We start from the raw sequence: 24,667 nt of genomic DNA on the forward strand, positions 1-24,667 counted from the left end.
GTGACTCCAAGTGACTCCAGGGACGTTGCTTGTTGTGATAAAATGAATCTTCTTTTGAATTCATCCGAATAACATCCCTCTGGTGTCTGCTTCGTCACAGCCGATGGCAACAAAAATAAGAAAGGTCGAGATACGCCGACATTTTCGGTGTGTTTTTCCTCCTGATTATGCAGCTAATCAGTGCTAATTAGAAAAGCACATCTCAGAAGCGTGCGAGCCATCGCGACTCCCTTCCCCTTTACTCCATTGTGTTTCCAGCAGCAAATAAACCCATGCTGAGGCGCAGCTCCCTGACCTAATTACACGCTTTGGCTGCGGTCGAACGGGAGAGGGAACGCTTGGGGGAGTTATGTGGGCCAGTGCAGTGTTTTAATAAAGTCTATAAAAGGTAGAGCCGGTCCCACCTGCAGAGCCAGTGGTTTCCAGCGCATGTTTTTCAGCAGCGCGGGGGCCGAGCTGAGCGTGCTCTGCGGACGCTTCTTCAGGGTCAGGGACACGACGCCTTTATCGGCCCTCAGCGAGCCGACCAGGTTACGTAACTGCCAGCCCACCTGTGGACCGGAGAGAGAGAGGACGCAGAGTCAAACGCGCTGGAAAATATCACCCTCGGATTAATGAGCAACACAACACGCCCTGTTTTAAACACCATTTATATGCAGCATGAAGTTTGAATCATGTCCACGTCGTGATTGCTTGTTGAGCCTCCTGTGCAAAGCAAGTAGGTGTGGAGGTGGTAAATCTATCTATAGAAGTTTCATGTGATGTAACCTGCCCTCATTTTGAAAACAAAGCATCCTATCATACATCTTTTGAATTTTTTTTTAAACCCACAACTTGCACAAAGCCACAGAGCCGTGCCTACACTTCTCACTCGTAGGAGATTTATGAGCAAAAACACACTGTAAACAAATATAAAAATGACCTTAGGGAGGTGATACTTGAAGCCTGATCTGATTATAGTGAAAAAAGGGGCTGCAGAGACAGTTTAAATCACAGTATTTGTAATGCACACAACACCACAGACACAGAAGTGCAACAATATGGATGGCACTAACCAAAAAGGGGTTTATTTTTATAAATAGCAATACAAACACTGCTAGAAATCTCAAGCTTACTGTCAAAAAGTGAAAAAGTCAGTACCTCCTCCTAATCCTCCGTGTTTGGTGTAAAACCATAAAGATAATCTGATTTTAATGGCTTCCTATCAGACAAATCCAACCTGAGCTGACAATATGGCCTTTTTTCCCCGAATATGCCCTTCTTAATTTTAGAAAAATGAATCCAAAACAACAACAAAAAAACAAAAACAATAGATGAAGTAGGCTGCTAAGTGCCCCCTTACTGCTTCCACAGGCTTTAAGAAGTCGAGCTGGTGCTGCTGGATACCAGACCTTAGTGGGATAATTAGTCAAGATCTCTCAATGAGCAGAGATTTTGGCAGTTTGCCCATCTGATGCCCTCAAGTGTCCGTTAACACAATACCAAGAGGATAAGATATAAGCTGTGCTTTTAAAGAAGTCCTTGTTGCCACCAGAGGTGTCAAGTAACAAAGTACAAATACTTTGTTACCTTACTTAAGTAGAAATTTTGCTTATCTATACTTCACTGGAGTAATTATTTTTCAGACGACTTTTCACTTTTACTCCTTACATTTTCACACAATTATCTGTACTTTTTACTCCTTACATTTTAAAAACAGCCTCGTTACTCTATTTCATTTCGGCATTTAAATAAAAACTATCCAGTTAAATTGCTCCATCCGGATAGAGTGAATTTGGTTGTGGTTGTTTCAGATGTTCTTGTCCAGTTTTGTTCTTACATCCGTTCCCTCAGATTCCTGCAACTAAACTTGGATGTACATTCCAATAAAGGTTAGGATAAATGATAACATGCCTCTGAAGTTTGACTTTTTGCACCATTACAATACTTATAGGCAACTAGTCCTCATATCTCCTGCTCTCTGAAACACATGTTAATGCTCAATAGTACACATATATGCTTCTTTAATATATTTGCATTATACTAAGATGCATTCATTTTTAATGGCTTTTGTCCTTAATGGCTTTTTTCCCCCTTACATTACTTTTACTTTTATACTTCAAGTAGTTTTGAAACCAGTACTTTTATACTTTTACTTGAGTAAAAAACTTGGTTTGATACTTCAACTTCTACAGGAGTATTTTTAAACTCTAGTATCTATACTTCTACCTGAGTAATGAATGTGAATACTTGTGACACCTCTGGTTGCCACACATCACAAATGGAAGGCACATAAGAGAAATCCCAGCCCAGCAAAACTTTCCCAACATCAGAATGGGTTGAACGCCCAGAGAAATACAAAACAATTCCAAGATGCATGCGCAAAGTTAAAACATTGAAGCTGAAGAGAAGGCACCGTCCATCTAAAAAGTACGTGAAAACCTGACTGAGGTTTGTAAAACTGTGTCATGCTCCCCCCACGCTAGCGGGGTCGGCGCAGCCAGCCTGATGATGACCGGGCCTGATACTACAACTCCCAGTATCCCTCACTTCTCCACATCATGACCTGCCACTGTGCCCTCATCATCATCATCATCCCTGTTCTCCTACTTACACACACCCCTCACCTCGTCCTGTATTGTTTGGTCCACATCTCTTATGACCGTCAGCCTACACCTACTTACCCGTGTCTTAAATCCTGTGTTAAATCCTACTTTAGTAACTGTGTTACTTTAAAAACCCTGACAAACTGCATCTCAACAAACCACAAGAATTCAGGAGAAATAAACAAAAAAAATTATGTTTCCCTTAATAATCCCACAATGGGGAAATTTATTCTCTGCATTTAACCCATCTCTAACAACTAGGGCCTCTTATGAATAAATATTATAAATAGTCAAACTAGGAGCTGTTTGATTGTTGATTTTTTTAAATTAGAAAACAGGCACATTTTTAAAGGAGACGAGGCCTTAACCCTCCTATTGTCCTCATTTTCTGAATACACCCCGTGTCCTCTGGGTCAAAATGACCCGTCTTCAGTAAACTCCCATTATAAGCAGCTTAATTGACTTTTAAACACCAAATTTTCATCTTGCTTGAAGAAACAACTTGTCATTCATCACAAAATGTGCGAATGCTTAAGTTTTCCCTCTTTTTCATCTTCTTTATTTCTACAGGTAAAGAAAGAAATGTGCAAAAGGGAGTTTTGAATGCATTTTTATTCATCCCAATGACTCAGTTTCTCCTTTTTTTCTCCAGTGAACAATTTTTGATAATGTATAATATGAAATATAACATCCCATTCAACTAATTAGCTGGGGAAGTTAAATTTCAAGTTAAAAAAATATTGATTAAACGATTTAGGTTTTTTTTTTTTTTTTAACACAGTGGCGGGTCATTGTGACCCGAGGACAACAGGATGTTTAAATACATGAAACGGCTGTTTCATTTATATTTTATCTTTTACAGATTGAAAACAGTCATTCGTTTATGACAATGCAAAAATTAAAACAAGCAACACTATCTATTCAGAGCATGTAGAAACCCACCACGGTCTGGTGATTGACTTGAATGACTTCATCCCCTGCATGGATCTTCTTACAGCGGTCAGCCGGAGACTGCAGACACCAGAGACAGAGAGAGCAAGCAGACAACTATGAATCGATCCGAGGCTATTGATCCCTTTGTGCCATTGTGGGGAAGTTTTACAACAAACTGTACTTAAATAAGCTACGCCGTAGCAGCGATGCTTGTTGAGTCATCCGTACGGAGCCCGATAGGCTGCTGTGGAAACAAATGTCTGATTTGCAGATAGTCAAGAGTGAAGATTAGTTTTTCTGCAGCCTCAGGCGTGATGGGAAATCCAAACATAAAGGAAACGGCCTGCTGCAGCTCGGTTTGTAAATATGTTGTTGTAAAGCGAGATTATAAAGCCTCTCACCCCTTCCGTGGTCCCGGTGATCACATGAAGGCCATCGTAGGTTGACTTGATGTACATCCCCTGATGGACAGAAGGAAGGAAACAAAGAGCAACATGTGAGATACACGGCATCGTTCACTCTCATTTGTTTCCTCATTTTTGCCTGAAAAAGCTTGGAAGCTGGTCTTGGCTCACCGTCCTGTTGAAAAATAAATGATGGTCCCAGTAAGCCCAAACCAGATGGGAGCGTATAATCCTGCAGGATATGTGCTGGTTATGAGCTGCCTGCCACAATCAACGTCCAGAAGGATCACAAAGACCCCCACACCAAAACAGATCAAACATTATCTGCTCAACCCGTCTGTCCCACCAATCAGTCAAAACGGCTGATTTCCACTTGTTTCAACTGCAGGAAATCATATTCTCATTGTTGGTGACTCTCAAAAGAACTATTGCATTTTTAATTTCAACACACGCCCCGATAGACGAGGAGCTGAGGTCACCTCTGGCACTGGGAAGATTTTCCCCTGATCAATTCAATTCAATTCAATTTTATTTATATAGCGTCTAATACAACAAAAGTTGTCTCTAGACGCTTTCCAGAGAACCATACCCAGAACATAAACCCCCGAGCAGTTATTACATAAACAATGGCAGGTAAAAACTCCCCTAGTGGGAGAAAAACCTTAAGCCAAACAGTGGCAAGAAAAACTCCCCTTTAGGAGGGAAGAAACCTTGAGCAGGACCAGGCTCATAAGGGGAGATCCTCCTGCCGAAGGCCAGACTGGGGGTCGGGGACGGCAACAGCACAGCAGGCAGGTGGAAGCAGCAACGGGATGACCAGGGGTGGGGACCGCAGGCCAGCATGAAGTTCCCGAAGCTCCGGCCCAATCAGCAAGTCCCAGGTTAGGTGTAGGGTCGGGGAAAGGTTGAGAAGGGGCAGGGCCAGGAAAAGGAGTCTTGACGGACAAATCTCTCCCCCGCCTGCCCGGGCCGTTACCCTGCTCCTCTCACTCCCACGCTGTAGGATCCGGTGTTTTGCATTCAGAGATGCTCTTCGCCACCGGCAGAGGATGCTGCACCATGAACAAAAGAGAAAAAAGAGAAGAGAAGGATTCTCTTCTCCGGGTTGATCGGGTTCTTGCTCCGCCAAGCTCTCGTTTGGTCTCCATAGTGAGATCCACCGTAGCGCTGTGAGCCAGCTCCATCCTTACTGGTGCGTGACGTAACGCCGTAAGGTGATACTCAGGTGTTTCAACAGACGACCAGGACAAGAGTCCAAAGTTATTTTGACTAGTTTTCAGCGACAGAACAGAAAGGAAAGCTGGGTAATATTACCTTTAAAGTATCCAATATTAATAATATATTTGAAATGAAAAAAGCTTCCTCTCCCACATTTGTTATTTCTGTGGAGCAAACTGATCCAAGATGATGGTCAATGCTGATTTTACAGGATAAAACTCACAAGTTCCTCATCGTTGAAATGTTTATAAATCTGTGAGTTGATTTGCACTTAAATCCTGACTTAAAACTCTACTCTACATGAAGCTCCGTAGTCGCTTTTATTTGTGCCGAAATAATTAAAAAAATACTTGGCGAAAGAGAATTTGTTCCTTACGGAAGAGTAATAGGGCCAGGCAGGAGAAAAATACAAATAATATTTTAGAAGAGGCAGATTTTTTTTACATTATGCATTTCGAGAAAAAAGTTGAAATGTCGAGAAAAAAGTTGAAAAGTCGAGATTAATGTTGAAGTAGAATTTCGAGAAAGCCAAAATGTTGAGAAAAAAGCCAAAATGTTGAGAAAAAAATCGAAATGTCGAGAAAAAAGTCAATATTTCGTGAATAAAGTCGAAATGTTGAGAAAAAAGTCGAAAAGTCGAGATTAATGTTGAAGTACAATTTCGAGAAAAAAGTCGAAATGTCGAGAAAAAAGTCGAAATGTTGAGAAATAAGTCAATATTTCGTGAATAAAGTCGAAATGTTGAGAAAAAAGTCGAAATGTTGAGAAAAAAGTCGAAAAGTCAAGATTAATGTTGAAGTACAATTTCGAGAAAAAAGTCGAAATGTCGAGAAAAAAGTCGAAATGTTGAGAAATAAGTCAAAATTTCGTGAATAAAGTTGAAATGTGGAGAAAAAAGGCGAAATTTTGACTTTATTCACCAAATTTTGACTTTTTTCTCGAAATTGTATTTCAACATTAATCTCAACATTTCGACTTTTTTCTCGAAGTGCACAATAAAAAAAATCTTCCACTCTCAATTTTTTTTCCTCTTGCATGGCCGGGCCATGCAAGAGGAACTACGGAAGAGTATTAGGGCCATGATGGCCCTAATACTCTTCCGTAGTTCCCGGTCATGACTCAGGAGAAGAAACCAGCTTTGGTGTCAGTTCTGCAAAGACAGAACATGGCATACGTGACGTGCGCACATTATGCCCGACAACTTGCAACATCTAGACGTCTGTTACTGCAACTCAACCAGTTCTGATTCTTTCCCAGTCTCATAAAGATCACTTTATTTTACACTTTTCTTTGAAGGAATTGCTCCCGGTCACATTAATCCGTCATTTCAAGTTCCATTTTAGTCGGCTAGTCAGCAGACGGAGTTGTAGGATGGCCAGAAAATTAAATCAGGCAGTATTTGATGGCGACACCAGCGTGAGGGCGGCAGCAGCATCACTCACTGTGAGACCTGACAAAGCTGATCTGGACCTGCGATGACGGATATTTCTGAGATTCTGTCACGATGCCCTTCTTTCCTCCAAGACGGCCAAAACTCATGCGGCGTGTTGGAGCCTCGAGAAGGTGTGAAGGTGCAGCTCAACCTGCAAGTCCGCTCGCCAAGATGTCATCTTGATTTATACTTGTGCTTCAAAGCTGCGCCGCAGCAATGGCGTAGATGTGAAGCTGCAGTAGCCTCATATGCATCCACACAAACTGCAAGAAACGTGACTCTTCAGGTAGAACGACGGTTAGTTCCAACGTCTGCAAAGATACTTTACTTGCTCTGTTGCTGGAGAGAGGAAGAACAACACTTCAGATGCTGCGACGGAGGTTATTATAACTGAAGTGCTGCAAAGAAAATATGTCTTATAACAAAGGTGTGACAGGGACTGGCGAGACCTGGGAGGAGACGACTGATGCAGATTATGCTGCATCTTTTGTCCACCCAAGCATCCACGAGGTGAAGTGACAATGACGTGACGTAAAGTTGGATGCAGAAAAACACATTCCTCCTCATTGACAGAAGCCCCCTCTTCAGACGAGTGCGCTGCCTCCGTGGTTGCTTTATACATTATTCATTATGTCGCTATGCATCGTGGCAGCAAGGGGAAGGGTTGCTTTTAACACACACTTTGAGAAAGGATGCGAGGAATAAAGTTTATAGTGCATTACTTACCTTAATTGTTGGATATTTAAACCTTGCTGGCCTGCAAACGTTACACTCTTTCTTCCTAATTTGTCACCCCGTGTAACATTTTGTGCTTCAAAATGTGCATACATTGCAAAGCATTTAAGGAAAAGCACTAGCTGTTCTGTCAAAGTCTGGGATATATTAGTAGTAAGTGAAGAATCTGTGTGGTAAACATGGGGGGAATGGGCCCGAGGAGAAGCCCGAGCAACTCTCTGACGAGGGCCAAATCATTATAATGAGATTACAGATTAAATCCGACTTGTAATAGCTGCATTCCTCTACAGTTAATGGATGTTATGCTCTTGCCAAATACAACAGGGCACCTTCAGAGGTCCAGCAGGGTTCACGCCTGAGTGGCTCGCAGCTGTTTCGCCAGAGCACAAAGGCTCGAAAGCAAAGCAATGGGAATGACAATGGAAAACAGGTGAGTGTCACAGTGTGAGCATCTTTTTTCAAAGTGCATTTCTGGACTGCAGCTCTCAGATTGTTTGATTCCATAAAACCTTTTCAAAAACAGGAAAACAGCAGCCTCGGATCATGATGGGTTTTACACTGTTTTCAAGTGGATTGAAGTATTTCAGAGACACAAACAACACATCATTAATTGTTCATCTGAAAAAGGCCACACATAATAACCAGCCGGCGGGGGCGGAGAGCGTACCAGGCCGTCGGAGGCTTTCACGTTGGTGAGGTGAACCAGCTCCAGGTGGGCCGACTGGGAAACCAGCGGGTCCGATGACACGCACACAATGTGCTCGCACACCTCCGACAGAGTTTTACACTGCAGAGGGGGAAATAAAAGAGGGGAATTTATTACTATAAGAGGGAGCAACATGTTCTCTGTGCCTGTCATAAGATATTTCTAACAAAGCTCTTTGATACATGCAGCACAGTTGCAAATTTTTTTTTTTTTTTTTTTTTGCTTTAGTGGCCTTTATTGAAAGGTAAAGGTGTAAAAGGTGTAAAATATGAATAAAAGCAAAGGTTGATGGCCAACTGCAGTCAGTAGGTGTGATGCTAATGCTACCTACGATGCAACATTTCAGGTTTAACCCATCTGACAGCAACACTAACGGAAACTTAGGGCTGGGCGATATATCGAGATTTATATATATATATCGATATATTTTCAAACGTCAGTTTGTCACAAAATAAGCTATATCAAAATCATAAAAAAATAAAAAAAAATGTATGATTTTGATATAGCTTATTTTGTGACAAATTAACTTGAATGTTTTATTTGAGATTTGCACAAATGTTTTGTTATTTGCACAACTGTCAACCTCAGTGGAAAAGTCTGCCTGTTACTGTCTACATTGTATTAATTGCACAGTGTATTTTAATTTAATTGTTATGCAGGAAAGGGATATTTGTTTTATTTTATTCAAGAAGCATTTTGTGGGGCCGCTCGGTGGCGCAGTGGGTTAAGCAGCGGGCCATATACTGAGGCTACAGTCCTCCTCCTGCAGCGGTCGCGGGTTCGAATCCAGCCCGCGCACCTTTGCTGCGTGTCTTCCCCGTTCTCTCTCTCTACCCCTTTCCAGTCTGCATCTCCAATAAAGGGCCACTAGAGCCCAAAAAAATCTTTAAAAAAAAAAAAAAAAAAAAAAAAAAAAGAAGCATTTTGTATTCTATATATGCAAGCAGTTTATTTTTATTTCATTTGTTTTATACATTTTGATATTGTGCAGACCTCTGTTAATAAAGGAACCTGTGTGACATTTGGCACGAGGCTTTGTATTAAAACTGACTGTTTTTTAAGGGTTTGCCTCAGAAAAAAAATGAAGCTAACAGAGATGCTATGCTATAATGCTTTGGGGGAAACCCCAATTATGGCACAGAAAAAAATATCGATATATATCGAGTATCACCATTCAGCTAGAAAATATCGAGATATGACTTTTGGTCCATATCGCCCAGCCCTACGGACACTGACGAATCAGAGTTTGCATGTGCACTCTACTGTCTGAATAAACATATAAAAACCTCTCATGAACCACATCATCCCTGCCGGTGCTGATCAATGCCTGGTCCAAACTCATCACTACACGATTTGAGGAACACGACCAGTCGTATCGGCTCATGTGTTCAACCTCGGAGGATGACGTTTGTGTCACGCATTGATGAATCCTTGTGCATTTACGGACATGCAACTAACAACGGTGGCTTTAGTCTCATCTCCACTGGAACTACTGTTAATACTATTGACTATTATTTATTATTGACAAGTATTGAGATCTTAAGTACCAGTTTGAAAGCCGGTGCAGCTTAAGTGACTGACGCTTATGTTGAGTTTGGAAAGAAAACGTGACGATTATTGAAGAAGATTCCGACAACCAGAGGCACAACGACCATGTTCACGAGCAGGAATGCTGCGTTCTGCACAGACCACCCAGATCCAGCACCAGCTGGACCTTGTGAGCCAGGAAATCAAACTCGTTCTCACGACTCCTATGACAACAACCACTGTGCATTTTTCTGCACAGTGTAATGATCCTGCTGAATAAATCATGAACAATAAATATTCTTTGGGTCTTTGATTACAAAGCAACACCCTGCATTGACCTAGATCAGGGGTCGGCAACCCGCGGCTCCAGAGCCGCATGCGGCTCTTTAGCGCCGCCCTAGTGGCCCCCTGGAGCTTTTAAAAAAATGTTTGACCTTTTTTTCCTTTTTTTTCCTTTTTTTCTTCTTTTTTCTTTTTTTCTTCTTTTTTCCTTTTTCTCAACATTTCGACTTTTTTCTGGAAATTTTGACTTTTTTCATGAAATTTTGACTATTTACTCAACATTTCAACTTTTTTCTCAAAATTTTGACTTTTTTCTCGACATTTCGACTTTTTTCTCAACATTTCAACTTTTTTCTCGTCATTTCAACTTTTTTCTCGAAGTGCATAATGAATAAATATTTTTTTTCTCCAGTTATCCCCAGTTATAACTAATATAGAAACATGCAGCATGTGTTGTCTTGATAAGGCTTATACAAGACTTTTCATTTTTTGCGGCTCCAGACATATTTGTTTTTTGTGATTTTGGCCCAATATGGCTCTTTCAACATTTTGGGTTGCCGACCCCTGACCTAGATTGACTTATTGTAACTTAACCTCTAGACTAGGGATGGGCGGTATGGACTAAAAAATGTATCACGATAATTTCTGGCATTTATCCCGATAACGATAAAAATGACGATAAAAAAAAATACCAATTCAATTCCACCTTTTCAACTATAAATCTATCTCGCTCTCAGATCCGCCATGTTTGTTACACAAAAACGTCATCAACGGGAATTTATGTATCTTTCTTTCTTTCTCTTTCTTTCTTTCTTTCTTTCAGGCTCTCTTCCTTCCTTCTCCCCTTTCCTCCCTTCCTTCTTTCCTCCTGCTCTCTCCTTCCTTCCTTCCTTCCTTCCTTCCTTCCTTCCTTCCTTCCTTCCTTCCTTCCTTCCTTCCTTCCTTCCTTCCTTCCTTCCTTCCTTCCTTCCTTCCTTCCTTCCTTCCTTCCTTCCTTCCTTCCTTCCTTCCTTCCTTCCTTCCTTCCTTCCTTCCTTCCTTCCTTCCTTCCTTCCTTCCTTCCTTCCTTCCTTCCTTCCTTCCTCCCGCTCTCTCCTTCCTTCCTTCATGTACGTTGTGCGTGGATTTAACGCAGAACCATAAATCAGTTTTACACAAAAACTTCATCAAGGGGAATTTATCGTTTTTACCGTCAGATGACAAATTCTTATCGTGATGAATTTTTTTGACGGTATATCGTGAACGGTAAAATATCGCCCATTCCTACTCTAGACTTGGTTAAAACATACCTGTACCAGGTATAAACACACTTAAAGGAATGCAGACCTCTAGTGGCTAATGTGATGCGTTTGATTTTATTTTATTTTATCTACTTTGTGAGGTTTAGGTTAAACCGCAGGCGCAAATAACAGAAGTGCAATAGAATTTGAAAGGTCACGTGACCGTCTGTGTTGCACCACACACGGGTTTAGGAACGGCTGAACCTCCGCTAACCCTCCCAATCTCAATCCAAAGAGACTAAAGCCGCCAGAATTCACAACTGCATATGTTTGGGGTATTGCTTGTTCTGACACTTTTTGATGGTGTGAAAAATGAGCTTCCTTTTTTTGACTGTTTAATTAGTGAAAACCGAGTTGCATTATGGGTAGCTCAGAGAGGAAGGCCTGTAAGATGTGCACATGTTTGAGCCTGACTGAACTATTTTGGCAAAAAAACAACTACAAAAGAATCATTACACATTAATAACAAAGAAAGTTTGGAATTTACTTCTCCACTACGAGAGCTCCATCCATATATAATGAAGGTATATTTGATTTTGATGCCTACGGGGCTGAAAAGGGACATCTTCATAAAGGTTGAAAGCAGCATTTTTCTGTGTAGAAAACAATAAAAGAGTGTTGAACTGCTGTCGGCAGTTTCAGGCATCATTTCCCGGGAAGAGAGCGACTCAAACAAAGAAACAAAACAAAAAAAAACAAAAAAAACTGCTGACTATATTTTTGGATCATCTGCAGCAAAGGCTCCCAAACTTTTTCAAGAAAGTTTCCAGACGTGCTTTCAGCGAACTCCCTGCAGTCTATTTTAGACGTGTCCCCCGAGCATCTCCACTTTTTCTAATTTTCTTATCAGTAAAAATTCTGTCCACGTCATTCTGAATATGCCATTATGCAGAATAAATCAAAGACAAAGGCCTGCACCAAGGTCTTCCTGTTCAAAGATTAGTCCCTGATGGATCCGACTGCAGATGTGTCGATATGTTTCAACAGGGAAACGCTAATAATATTAACTAGAAAATTTCAGGAAATTTTGATATGGGCATGCCCTACTGCCCATTCGTCCCCTCTTGCTTCTTTGGTTTGGGGCTGTAGTGGTTGTGCTCGGGGTGGTTCTATGTATGTTTGAGGTGTTTTTACGGTTGTATTGCATTCATTCCTGTGCTCCCAATAGCTATTAATGGGGCGAGCTTTTTGGCGTCTAGCCTCCCCACGGTAACGCTTTTGACTGAGAAAAGTAATGCCCGTCGAGGCACGATGGAGACGCATCTAACGATGTATGCCATGCATGGGTGCACGTTCCGGTTCAGGCTACATTAACGGATAGGTTTTTTCTTCCACCATGGTACAAAACTCCATCCAAATGAATGGGGCCATTTGGCATGGATTTTGACATACAATTTCCTTAAATCACAGCTTCATGAAATTTGAATATGTTGAAGTCCACAGCATGCCGAGTCTGGGAACCTTTGTACGATGTCTCTACGATAACTTGTTGCCTAGCAACAAGCGTCCAAAGTCAAATGGAAGTTTTTTTTTAATTTAAAGTTAAATATTGCAAAAACCGTAATAATTAGCATGATAAGGCTGTTCGGTCCTTTAGGGCCAATCGGGCCGAGTGTTTGTAAATTTGAACGATGTCTCTACGATAAGGTTCGGCCGAGCAATAAGCGTCCGAATTTTCGCCTATTTTTTTGCTTTTTGGCATGTAGCGTTGCCACGGTAACACTTTTGACTGAGAAAAGTAATACCAGAGACGTTCAATAAACAAGACAGACCACTATGGTTCGGTTTCCTGTATCTGTGTCACGTGACTGCCACGCCCCTTTAGGAGACCGGAAGTAGGTCCTGAGTCTATTGAGTCCTATGGGAAAAGTGAACGTGAGCACAGATTATTACCAATTCTTTCGCCCCATAGTAACCTAAGTAAATATGGGACCCATTTTTCAAAAGCCACAAACCTTCTGAACATTCTGACACCAAAATGGCAATTTTCAGACCAACAGATTAGGAAAAAATTAACTTTGTTTGAGACCTGTCTCTGTCTGAGCAACACACTCTCGCGAGATTTGGCTCTCATCGTTTCCCCATCGGATAAATTGAAGTTTAAAACTAAAATAAAACTTGCTTCTTTGCTTAAAAATACTGTTATTTTTATTATTTAAGTCTTTTTGGAAGAAAGTTGTACTGTATCTAGTGTTGTATGTTCCAAAACGATGTGGGGAGGGGGCGGCCACGCCCACTTAGGAGACAGGAAGTGTAAACCATTTCATACCATTGGCAGTAACGGTAATGCGCTATCTTGTATAGAGGATCTTTGGTAATACCCATCGAGGCACCATGGAGACGCATCTAACGATGTATGCCATGCATGGGTGCACATTGCGGTTCGGGCCGTATTAACGGACGAAAAAAGCGTGCGGAATAATAAGAAAAGGGAAACCTTTTCTGTATACTATTATATCGCCTTCATTTTCATGTTTTTCCTCGTTTTTTCGGGCGTGTTTTATTTTTGGGGGATTTTTTTCTTTCATTTCAGAGCGGGGTCATGCTGTACACCCGCCGGTGCGCAGTGGGACTTTTGCGACTTTAGCTTGTTAGCAAAATGCTAGCAACATTGCCCTTTGGGCCAATCTGGACGATTGCAATATGGTCATGCCACTACTTGGCATGCCCATAATAAAGATTCCGGTGCAGCAGTTACTCATGCTTTTAATCACACCTGTCTTTGACAAATCAAAACATCTGCTGTGAAAAAGGTCGATTTAACTTCACCCACACTATCATTCATTGTTTTTTTTTGTTTTCTGAAGTAGATGTTGCCGGTGACTGAGATTTCTATTCACGTCCACTCAGACTGGAAGTTTGTTCACTTTCATTCGAGTAGGAATTATATCTAATAGTCTTGTGTATTCGTTTTTCTAATTGGTACAGGTCATGTTTTTGGGAAACCTCTTATATCAAAGCTGAACGTCTCTTTGATCACATGTTAACCCACCTGTATGACAATGGCTCATATTTGTACTTAAATACAGTATTTGACTTGACAGTTCTGGGCGTTGAAGCTGGCAGGAAGTCAGTGTTGCTGTTGTTGTTTTAAAACAAGAGACAGACTAGTTTTTTGGGTTTTTTTTCCCCGTCTAGTTTAAAGTCTTTAGTCCCAGATGATCTACGTTAAGTCAAGCAAAACTAAGTTAAGCCAGTTGTAGCTTCACGCTTAAGACGCCAGCTTCGGCGGCGTTGATCCTTTTGCCAAAAAGAAAGAAAGGAAATTCCCGATTCAGGCTTTACATAAAGCTGCTTTAAAACCCCGTCTTTGGTCTGTATGTTTGAGGAGAATAGTTTCAGTGGGTTGGAGGTGATTGCGGCAGCTGGCCGAGGAGGCGGGACTCACCACGTGAAGGATTTTGTTCTCCGTCTCAAACACCGTACAGTCCTGAGGGGAAGAGAGAAATGTAATGTAGCAGGAGCAAATCACCCCGTTTATCGCACACATTCTCACTCTCATGCTGCCATCGTATCTCTGAATGCTGTCTGGGCTCCACATTACTGAGCCCCAACCACCTGCACACTCCATATCCTCGCAGATAACAAAAAAACAAAAAAAAACACACACCCACACAAACAGATGCATCTTATATTTATACACACATCAGCCGCACAAAATACAGGCCGTAAAGAACATAAATAGCAAAGATACGAGTCGCTCTCAAGGATGCAAGGAGTCTGAGGCGGCTGCATCACACCCACACACACGCCGCTCTTTGGGGGGAAACGTCAACCCACGGCAGCTCGAATAAAAGCCATCAACCTTCCAAACACACACACAAACAAGTGCACACACCTGCTGTACAATGGTGGTGAGCTCCAGGCAGAGCTGAATGACATTATTTCGGGTTACTGAGTAGTCTGCCACTGCAGCAAAGGGAGACCTGGGAGGAAAAGATAACACAGCAGTATGTCTTATAATGTTGCTGCTGCATTAGATGATGAGAGGAGACGCCACGGACATCACGGTCACCAAAAACACAAATGTGCTAATCCTTTAAATCAAGCAGAGAACACATCTCTACTTTTTTCCCTCCTTCAAATATATATATATATATATATATATATATATATATATATATACACATACACGCATTAGGGATGGGCGGTATGGACTAAAAAATGTATCACGATAATTTCTGGCATCTATCCCGATAACGATAAAAATGACGATAAAAAAAATACCATGTTTGTTACACAAAAACGTCATCAACGGGAATTTTTCTTTCTTTCTTTCTTTCCTTCCTTCCTTCCTTTTTTTCCCCCTTCCTTCCTTCTTTCCTCCTGCTCTCTCTTTCCTTCTTCCCTTCTTTCCTTCCTTCCTTCCTTCCTTCTTTTCCCCCTTCCTTCCTTCTTTCCTCCTGCTCTCTCCTTCCTTCTTCCCTTCCTTCCTTCCTTCCTTCCTTCCTTCCTTCCTCCTGCTCTCTCCTTCCTTCCTTCCTTCCTTCCTTCCTTCCTTCCTTCCTTCCTCCTGCTCCCTCCTTCCTTCTTCCTTTCCTTCTTTTCTCCCTTCCTTCCTTCCTTCCTTCCTTTTTTCCCCCTTCCTTCCTTCTTTCCTCCTGCTCTCTCCTTCCTTCTTCCCTTCCTTCCTTCCTTCCTTCCTTCCTTCCTTCTTTCCTCCTGCTCTCTCTTTCCTTCTTCCCTTCCTTCCTTCCTTCCTTCCTTCCTTCCTTCCTTCCTTCTTTTCCCCCTTCCTTCCTTCTTTCCTCCTGCTCTCTCCTTCCTTCTTCCCTTCCTTCCTTCCTTCCTTCCTCCTGCTCTCTCCTTCCTTCCTTCCTTCCTTCCTTCCTTCCTTCTTCCCTTCCTTCCTTCCTTCCTCCTGCTCTCTCCTTCCTTCCTTCCTTCCTTCCTTCCTTCCTTCCTTCTTTTCCCCCTTCCTTCCTTCTTTCCTCCTGCTCTCTCCTTCCTTCTTCCCTTCCTTCCTTCTTTCCTCCTGCTCTCTCCTTCCTTCCTTCCTTCCTTCCTTCCTTCCTTCCTTCCTTCCTTCCTTCCTTCCTCCTGCTCCCTCCTTCCTTCTTCCTTTCCTTCTTTTCTCCCTTCCTTCCTTCCTTCCTTTTTTTCCCCCTTCCTTCCTTCTTTCCTCCTGCTCTCTCTTTCCTTCTTCCCTTCCTTCCTTCCTTCCTTCCTTCCCCCCTTCCTTCCTTCTTTCCTCCTGCTCTCTCCTTCCTTCTTCCCTTCCTTCCTTCCTCCTGCTCTCTCCTTCCTTCCTTCCTTCCTTCCTTCTTCCCTTCCTTCCTTCCTTCCTCCTGCTCTCTCCTTCCTTCCTTCCTTCCTTCCTTCCTTCCTTTTTTTCCCCCTTCCTTCCTTCTTTCCTCCTGCTCTCTCCTTCCTTCTTCCCTTCCTTCCTTCTTTCCTCCTGCTCTCTCCTTCCTTCCTTCCTTCCTTCCTTTTTTTCCCCTTCCTTCCTTCTTTCCTCCTGCTCTCTCCTTCCTTCTTCCCTTCCTTCCTTCTTTCCTCCTGCTCTCTCCTTCCTTCCTTCCTTCCTTCCTTCCTTCCTTCCTCCTGCTCCCTCCTTCCTTCTTCCTTTCCTTCTTTTCTCCCTTCCTTCCTTCCTTCCTTCCCTTTTTCCCCCTTCCTTCCTTCTTTCCTCCTGCTCTCTCCTTCCTTCTTCCCTTCCTTCCTTCCTTCCTTCCTTCCTTCTTTCCTCCTGCTCTCTCTTTCCTTCTTCCCTTCCTTCCTTCCTTCCTTCCTTCCTTCCTTCTTTTCCCCCTTCCTTCCTTCCTTCCTCCTGCTCTCTCCTTCCTTCCTTCCTTCCTTCCTTCCTTCCTTCCTTCCTTCTTCCCTTCCTTCCTTCCTTCCTCCTGCTCTCTCCTTCCTTCCTTCCTTCCTTCCTTCCTTCCTTCCTTTTTTTCCCCCTTCCTTCCTTCTTTCCTCCTGCTCTCTCCTTCCTTCTTCCCTTCCTTCCTTCTTTCCTCCTGCTCTCTCCTTCCTTCCTTCCTTCCTTCCTTCCTTCCTTCCTTCCTTCCTTCCTCCTGCTCCCTCCTTCCTTCTTCCTTTCCTTCTTTTCTCCCTTCCTTCCTTCCTTCCTTTTTTCCCCCTTCCTTCCTTCTTTCCTCCTGCTCTCTCTTTCCTTCTTCCCTTCCTTCCTTCCTTCCTTCCTTCCTTCCTTCTTTTCCCCCTTCCTTCCTTCCTTCCTCCTGCTCTCTCCTTCCTTCCTTCCTTCTTTTCCCCCTTCCTTCCTTCCTCCTGCTCTCTCCTTCCTTCCTTCCTTCCTTTCTTCCCTTCCTTCCTTCCTTCCTCCTGCTCTCTCCTTCCTTCCTTCCTTCCTTCCTTCCTTCCTTCCTTCCTTCCTTCCTTCCTTCCTTCCTTCCTTCCTTCCTTCCTTCCTTCCTTCCTTCCTTCCTTCCTTCCTTCCTTCCTTCCTTCCTTCCTTCCTTCCTTCCTTCCTTCCTTCCTTCCTTCCTTCCTTCCTTCCTTCCTTCCTTCCTTCCTTCCTTCCTTCCTTCCTTCCTTCCTTCCTTCCTTCACGTTGTGCGTGGATTTAACACAGAACCATAAATCAGCTTTACACAAAAACATCATCAACGGGAATTTATCGTTTTTACCGCGAGATGACAAATTCTTATCGTGAGGGATTTTCTTGACGGTTTATCGTGAACGGTAAAATATCGCCCATTCCTAATACACATCACAGTTTTAAAATAACACAACCCTAAAAAGGCAAATATTTAGGTGGACCTTTCCCGCTTTGCAAGGAATCACAGTTTCAGTTTGGGGGGATTTTCTTCCATCAACGAAATGATCAATGAATATCTGCAGATGTGTTGAGCGCGCTGCTCTCTCTGACGTCCATCCACGGATTTCCAACGATTGTTAACCTGGTCAGCTGGAGACCATAGGCTGTTTTTAATGACTTGTTATTACATGGATTTGAACTAGAATCGATTGAGTTATCAATAGTTTCCAACAAACTGGATTTAAATGGACTTAACTGGACCACAGTCAGTCTGTTTGTGTATAAACTGGCTTGAAGACGCTTCAGCGTTGCCATATAAACAAACTGAAATGAAATAAAAAGATTACACTTCAATCTAAATTATGGGTTGCGCTAATAGAAATCTCTCTAATTTTTGTTTTTCCCCAGGTTGAACTGTTCCCTGTGCTGCCGGCTGCAACACGAGCCCTGAGAGTTTCCAAACAGCTCCAGATGAGCCACCTTTATTTTACAATATGATTGTAAAATTGAAAATTGACTGATTCACAGGTTTTAATATCTTTTTTTTAAGTGGTGTAGAAGCACCTGTTGATGCTTGAGAAGCTTAGAAAGAGGTGGGGCCAACAGACCTTTAGACAAACCTATTAAGAACTTTTTGACAACTTACTGAAACATTTACAGCACTTTGGGGTGCCCAAATTTCTGCTTAATGGTCATTTTCTTTTTTTTTTTTTAAACTTTAAAATTTCACAAATCAAACATGACACACTATATTTCCCACTATAATTTCTGAAATAGAAGGTACTGTAATTTATCTTTAACATTATCTTAGTTTGAAACTAGACGGTTCACAGTAAAAATCATTTTGATGCCACTTAAATCCAACTGGCTGGTCAGGTTGGGCTTGTAGCAGGATCAAAACCTTCCTTATATGACTAAATGCTTATATTTTATAGTATCAGAAAATGGCAAATAAAAATCCCATCTCACCGTTGTCACGGTTACAGGTAGATATCTGCCACTGAGGGGTTGCCAAACGGCAATGAGGAAATGTTACTATCCTTGAAGCAGATTTGTTAATTATCTGTCTGTTTTTAAATGAGCCGAAACCAAGGCCGGCGCTCTCTTCTGGCTGGCATGCGCGGCGGTCTTTTGTGTGGTAGCTTGGTAGTAACTGGTACAGTTGGAAAGCCCATTGGTAATTAAAAAAACCCATATCCGAATAAATACTATCATTTTATGGGTACCAAAGGAAGATCAAAGCTGAAAATTATCATATTCATAAAGCTAGAGACAAACGTTGGCATTTCTGCTTGAAAACCAATTAAAAGTTACTTTAAAAACTGATTTATGCAGCATTCGCCTTATCTGCTGCGTCATCTGTTCAAATCTCAATCGATTTCGCCGAATTAGAGACCACAATTAAAGACAGGCTAAGCAATTATATGCAATTCTTTATTGAGATTACCTTTCCTGTCACATTCAGTGAACATCTCCTCACCATTCGCTTGCTCATCTCATAACTACATTGTTTCCTAAACCATAAAAAGCATTGCTCCAGCCAGTACTGGAGTTGTAAAAAAAAAATCAGGGGGGATGGTGGATTTTATCATATAGGGACAGATAATTTGTGCTGATTACAAATAATATAATATATTACAAATAATAGCAGTGACCAAAACACCTGCAGAAATACTGCAGGAATGACATAGCAGCAGTTAAATGCAGCCTTCTGTAAGCTTTAAATATCCACTGGGCTTACATCAAATACATCAAAACACAACAATAAAAAACACTTTTCTGAACTTATCAATATGACTCTGTCCTTCACAGGATAAGTAAAATGGATCACTGCAAAAACTCAAAATCTTAACAAGAATATCAAAAAAGAAGAAAAATCCAAGGCACTCTCCTGCAAATATAAAAAGCCTTTATTTAAATTGTCTATTTCGTGTAGAAAAGATTTTAAAAAATGGGTTACAGCCCACACGTTTCGGCCACAGCCTTCCTCAGGGTGTAACACTCAATGCATTGATTCTCCTTAAATGGGATGATTGAAAACTATTATCTTAATAAGAATATTTGTCCTATTTCTAGTTAAAATGTCTCATTTTAGTAAAAAAATCTCATTACATTTAAAACAGACTCATCACTGGAAAAAACAACAATTTTCACCTGTTTCAAGTAGATTTTCACTTGAAATAAGTAGAAAATTCTGCCAGTGGAACAAGATTATTTTGCTAGTAATGAGAAGATAAATCTTGTCCCACTGACAGATTTTCCTACTTATTTCAAGTGAAAATTCACTTGAAACGGGTGAAAATTGTCAAATAAGTTATTTTTCTGGTGTTTTTTCTCCGGTGATGACTCTAAATGTTGAAATAGCAGTAAAACCACATTGATGAAATGACATAAGGGATGGAAAGGGGGGATGGCAGTTTTACAGGGGGGATGATTTTGACCGTTTTTATTTCAGGGGGGGATGATGCCATCCCCTCTCATCGCCCCTCAACTCCAGTACTGGCTCCAGCCAATCACTAGCAGGGGGAGGGTTTGTTGATGGGGAGGACGGGAGAATTTGTGAAGGGCGTGTCCTCAGAAACACTAACAAGAGGGAGAGGGGGGAGCTAGCAGTCAGAAGTTGAATGACGTTTCGTCCAAAAATCAACAGGTGAAATGACTGATAAATGCAAATGCTGATTGCTGCAAATTTCTGACTGACCACTAAGGGCTGGCTCCAAAAGTCAGTCAATGTCTGTTAAATTTGAATCAGAAATACATTTTTATTTTCATATTTACAGCCTGAATGAAAAATATGACTAGATTTCACATCCATAACATCTGTACAGGATGTCAAGTTTTTATGTACCTGCTCAGAAAAAATAGTAAAACATATAAATTTAGCGCTGTCAGGACTTGATTTAGTTATTCTTATTTGAAAGCTTGTTGTGAGGTAAACTGCACAAAAACACTTCTGTTGCTGGTTCTTGGTCACCAGCTAAGCTACTACTACTTAGATCACTTCAGATCCCATCTAAGTTTACAAAACCAGAGCCCCAGCCAGTGTACATAATGTTGCAGGACTAAAGCGGCTTTAAAAGCCACTTCTCAGAAACCTATGAGTGACATCACAGTGGGTTTGTCCATTTCTTTTCATGCAGCGTGCGGGTTGGAGGGATATATGGCCTCTGCTGCAGAGACGTAACTAGAGGGAGCAAACGGAGGGCAGTGAACAGATGAATGAAGCTGCATTAGTTGAGGTAAATTGGTCGTTCTGCTATGAGTGGACCAATTTTCACACCTCACAGCTATTACTCATCATTCCAGTCCAGGTTTTAGAAGCAAACAGACAAAGACAGCTCAATTTAGGTCTGTACGTTCCTTTAAACTGCTATTATCTAGGCTGAAAATAATTATGTGAGGAAGGCTATTAGACCACTTTGAATTGATTAAACTGTTTTGCCTCAGGCTTTGTCACTTTCCAGTCTTTCACTTATGTTTTATGCTCAGTTTCCACTCAAGCGTGCCCATTTTGCAGATACGTTTGTTTCTGAAACCCCAATTTCCTTTCAGAGATAGACTATTTTCTTTTTGTAAATAGATAAATGTGTAAATAAGGTGTTTGATAAGAAGGTTAACACAGATAACAGGCGGCTAATAACTGCAAACATGCACTAGAGCGAGTTACAGATGCATGCAGCGACGTTAACGCAGTCGTGACATACATTGAAATCGCAACAGAAACAGGCACACTTGCTTCATTGTTCTAAAGACCCAGATAATAATTCGGCCACAGCCTCTAGTGTATGATTTATCAGTGGTATGTGATTTGGGTCATCAGTATTGAGGCTGCCTGCTATATATACATGTCGGACCTAAGGCTATGCAGACAGTTTGCTAACCACCAGGCTCCAACCCTGCTACAACACTTTTGTTACTGAGCAATAGTTGGGTCAGACGATGGGAGAGGGATGACTGAAGTTTGTCCTTAAACTCTTACACGCATGTGCATGCCGTGCTTTTCTACGACGTCTCAGAAGCTCAATGACAGTTAACGAATCACCGATTGGTTCACTGCAAACTGGCAACGCTATCACATATTAACACGACTCTTCGATGGGGCTGTTTTGGGAATATGACTATAGAGCATGTACCGGTAAAATATATAAAAATCTGCAAAAGCGTCAGAAAAAAAAGACATTCCTGGATGTACAGTACATGCGACTGCTAACGTCTAACAGATATTTACTAAGTCTAATTTGGGACACAATGTTGCCGGATACTGAAAACCAAATTTTCGTACAGAGAGAATGAGAAAACCAGTCTGATGATTGATAAGGAGGTGTGTGTCTCTGCGAGAGAGAAAGTGAAGATAAAATAAATAAAACGTGACAAAACACCAGATTAGTTACAAACAAATGACTCTTTTGAATTTGATTCCACATCACAATGATTGTAAATAATAGTCGTATAAAAAGGCTCGCTTTTCGAAAGGGACTGTGAAATTATCGATTATTATTGATCGTACATCATATGTTTCTGAATGAATGAATAAATGAATGAATGAATGAATGAATGAATGAATGAATGAATGAATTAATTAATTAATGAATTAACAAATTAATTTATTTATATGTTTATATTATTCACTCCAAGAATTAAACTAAAAAGAGTTTTTGTGTGATTTTAGCCATTCCCTAAATGTTTTACCCACACTTTGTTGTTACCCTATTTTTGTTATTCTGTTATTCTGACCTTCAAATATTTTTACATCTTTTTTGGAGTTAAAATGTTAAAACCTGTTGATTGCAATGTCATTTTTTTTCTTAACTACAATGCAGATTAAACAAATTGCTTCATCATGTCAGTAAGTATACATCAAATTTCAAAGCAGCACAAAGAAGATTTTGATGTTTTTTATCTCAGCAGCTCCCCCTATAGGCCTGGAGGTCACATCGCTTTTACAGCACAATCTAGGAATTACTCCGTTCAGTCACACTCTTGCTTTTTTTCTCTCATTACTTTCGTCAATCTCTTATTCAGCTCTGTAATGATGTCAGTGGTGGTTCTGTGAGCTAAATTCATCACTATTGAACTGTAACGAAAGTCGCATTTCCATAATACGCGTACCACAGTTGGCACTCTTCTGTTACTGCACCAAACCACTGGCATAGTTGGCCAGCTTTACTCAAATATTCAAAGCTTCACCGTTTGCAGGGCGTGGGGCGTTAAGGGTGTTTGAGTCTGCACAACACTGAACAAAAACACAACACAATAAGGTGATGGCCTCCACAGTTTCTATGTTCTGAGTTAGTCTTTGTCCTTCTTGATATTATTGCCTGGGGGAAGGTAAAAAAAAACAAAACTGAGTTGTGCTGCTCAGCAACTTTAGTGTCATCAAGGGCCATGCAGCCGTCTGATGAGATGACTGGCGTGGGAGTCCAAGGTTACTTTGTTTTTGCAGAAAATACACCACAAGAGTCAGTCAACACTTCCTAAATACTTCTGATATATGACCTTCAAAAAACTCCTTTGGGATGCTTTAAAGTTCCCGTTTTCTGCTTATTTAAATTATTCACTTTTATTTTATGTTCAACCACAGAATGGTTCAATTAATTAATTTCTTATGTTGTTGCTGAATCTTGCATCATGATCTATGTGAAAACTTTTAGCTTAGAGTTGGTGATTCTGCATAATTTGTAACCCAGAACACTTTATGTCATATTTACTGAGGATCTCCTCATCATATTTTCTCTTTGCTGCCCACCTCTTGAGGATGATTAAAGACAAATCTGCATGCACACCCCTCCCTCATAACCCTCCCCCTGAAACAAGAACAAATATCACAGAGTTAATGAGAGTTATTTTAATATCAACAAAACATGACATCCTCCAGAAATTGCTCTTTAGAGCCTCTCTTAACTAAGCCCAGTCTGCTCGGATCATTGGACAATTAGCTGGTCAAAATTAGAGGAAAAGGAGGCGGATGCTCATTTTTTAATTGTTTTATATGCGAGTTATTCTAGGCATTCGTTATGAGAATATAAGCATAAAAGCCCATTTCAGTTGATGAATTCATTTCACAAAGGAGAAAAATATATAAACATCACAGCAACAGAAAGATGATGTGTGCTGATTGTCTCGCCGTTATTTCATACGGAAAAAGGTTTCAAAACATATTTTTGAATCATTTTCTAACATGCTGTACATTTGCAGGCCTAAACCGCTGCTGCGATTATCCACCATCGCCGAGAGGTCTCGTAACCGGCAATCAGAGGCAGATGAAAGCTCACTTTTAACGCAATTTATGCCCATTTACCTCCGCTATCCATCTTCAGAAGGGAAGTCATCCTGCAGGGGATGATTCAGAACGTGTCAACCTTTTTCCTCACTTTTACGGACCATTAGGGAATTCAAACACATTATTACAGCCCATCTCCTGGATGCAGAAATCAGTTTCTGAGCATATGATTTCATGAAAATTAAAGGATTGGTGCGGTCACGCGCATAGTGGCGTTACTTGGTTGGTTTCCATAACATGCAGCATTTAACCTTTAAAAGAAAAAAATAGAAACGTGCCCGACGTATTGAGCATCCTGCCCAGTTTGCTGTCGCTTTGGCGCATGAAGTTACATAATCTTTGTGGACGATAACTGCATGTGCGTTTGCAGCTATTTGCAATCGTGTGTGATTGACCCTTGCAGGTCCTTTTGGCATTTAAACTTCAGAGACGTTCAGTCTGATACGTGTGCTGGAAGCAGCAGTCATTAATAAATGAAAAGAGAGAAAGAAGAGGTGAGGAAAAAGGTCTGGGGTGATCTATTAACAAAAGGAAAGTTGAAACTTGGAGCTTCACTTCACTCATAAC

At 41.3% G+C, this 24,667-nt stretch overlaps 1 protein-coding gene across 1 annotated transcript in view; it reads right to left on the minus strand.

Annotated features, from left to right (window-relative positions):
• The window catches only part of cnksr2a (connector enhancer of kinase suppressor of Ras 2a), a 119,140-nt gene that overhangs the window by 55,388 nt on the left and 39,085 nt on the right, over nucleotides 1-24,667 (minus strand). The window contains exons 4-9 of the mRNA XM_061713574.1: nucleotides 14,941-15,028; nucleotides 14,491-14,532; nucleotides 7,975-8,094; nucleotides 3,920-3,979; nucleotides 3,528-3,596; nucleotides 405-551 (exon numbers count right to left, since the gene is read on the minus strand). Of these exons, the coding sequence (XP_061569558.1) occupies nucleotides 405-551; nucleotides 3,528-3,596; nucleotides 3,920-3,979; nucleotides 7,975-8,094; nucleotides 14,491-14,532; nucleotides 14,941-15,028 (526 nt within the window). The remainder of the gene's footprint in view (nucleotides 1-404; nucleotides 552-3,527; nucleotides 3,597-3,919; nucleotides 3,980-7,974; nucleotides 8,095-14,490; nucleotides 14,533-14,940; nucleotides 15,029-24,667) is intronic.

Source organism: Cololabis saira, chromosome 22 (genome assembly GCF_033807715.1).
Source record: "Cololabis saira isolate AMF1-May2022 chromosome 22, fColSai1.1, whole genome shotgun sequence".
NCBI classification, from domain to species: Eukaryota; Metazoa; Chordata; class Actinopteri; order Beloniformes; family Belonidae; genus Cololabis; species Cololabis saira.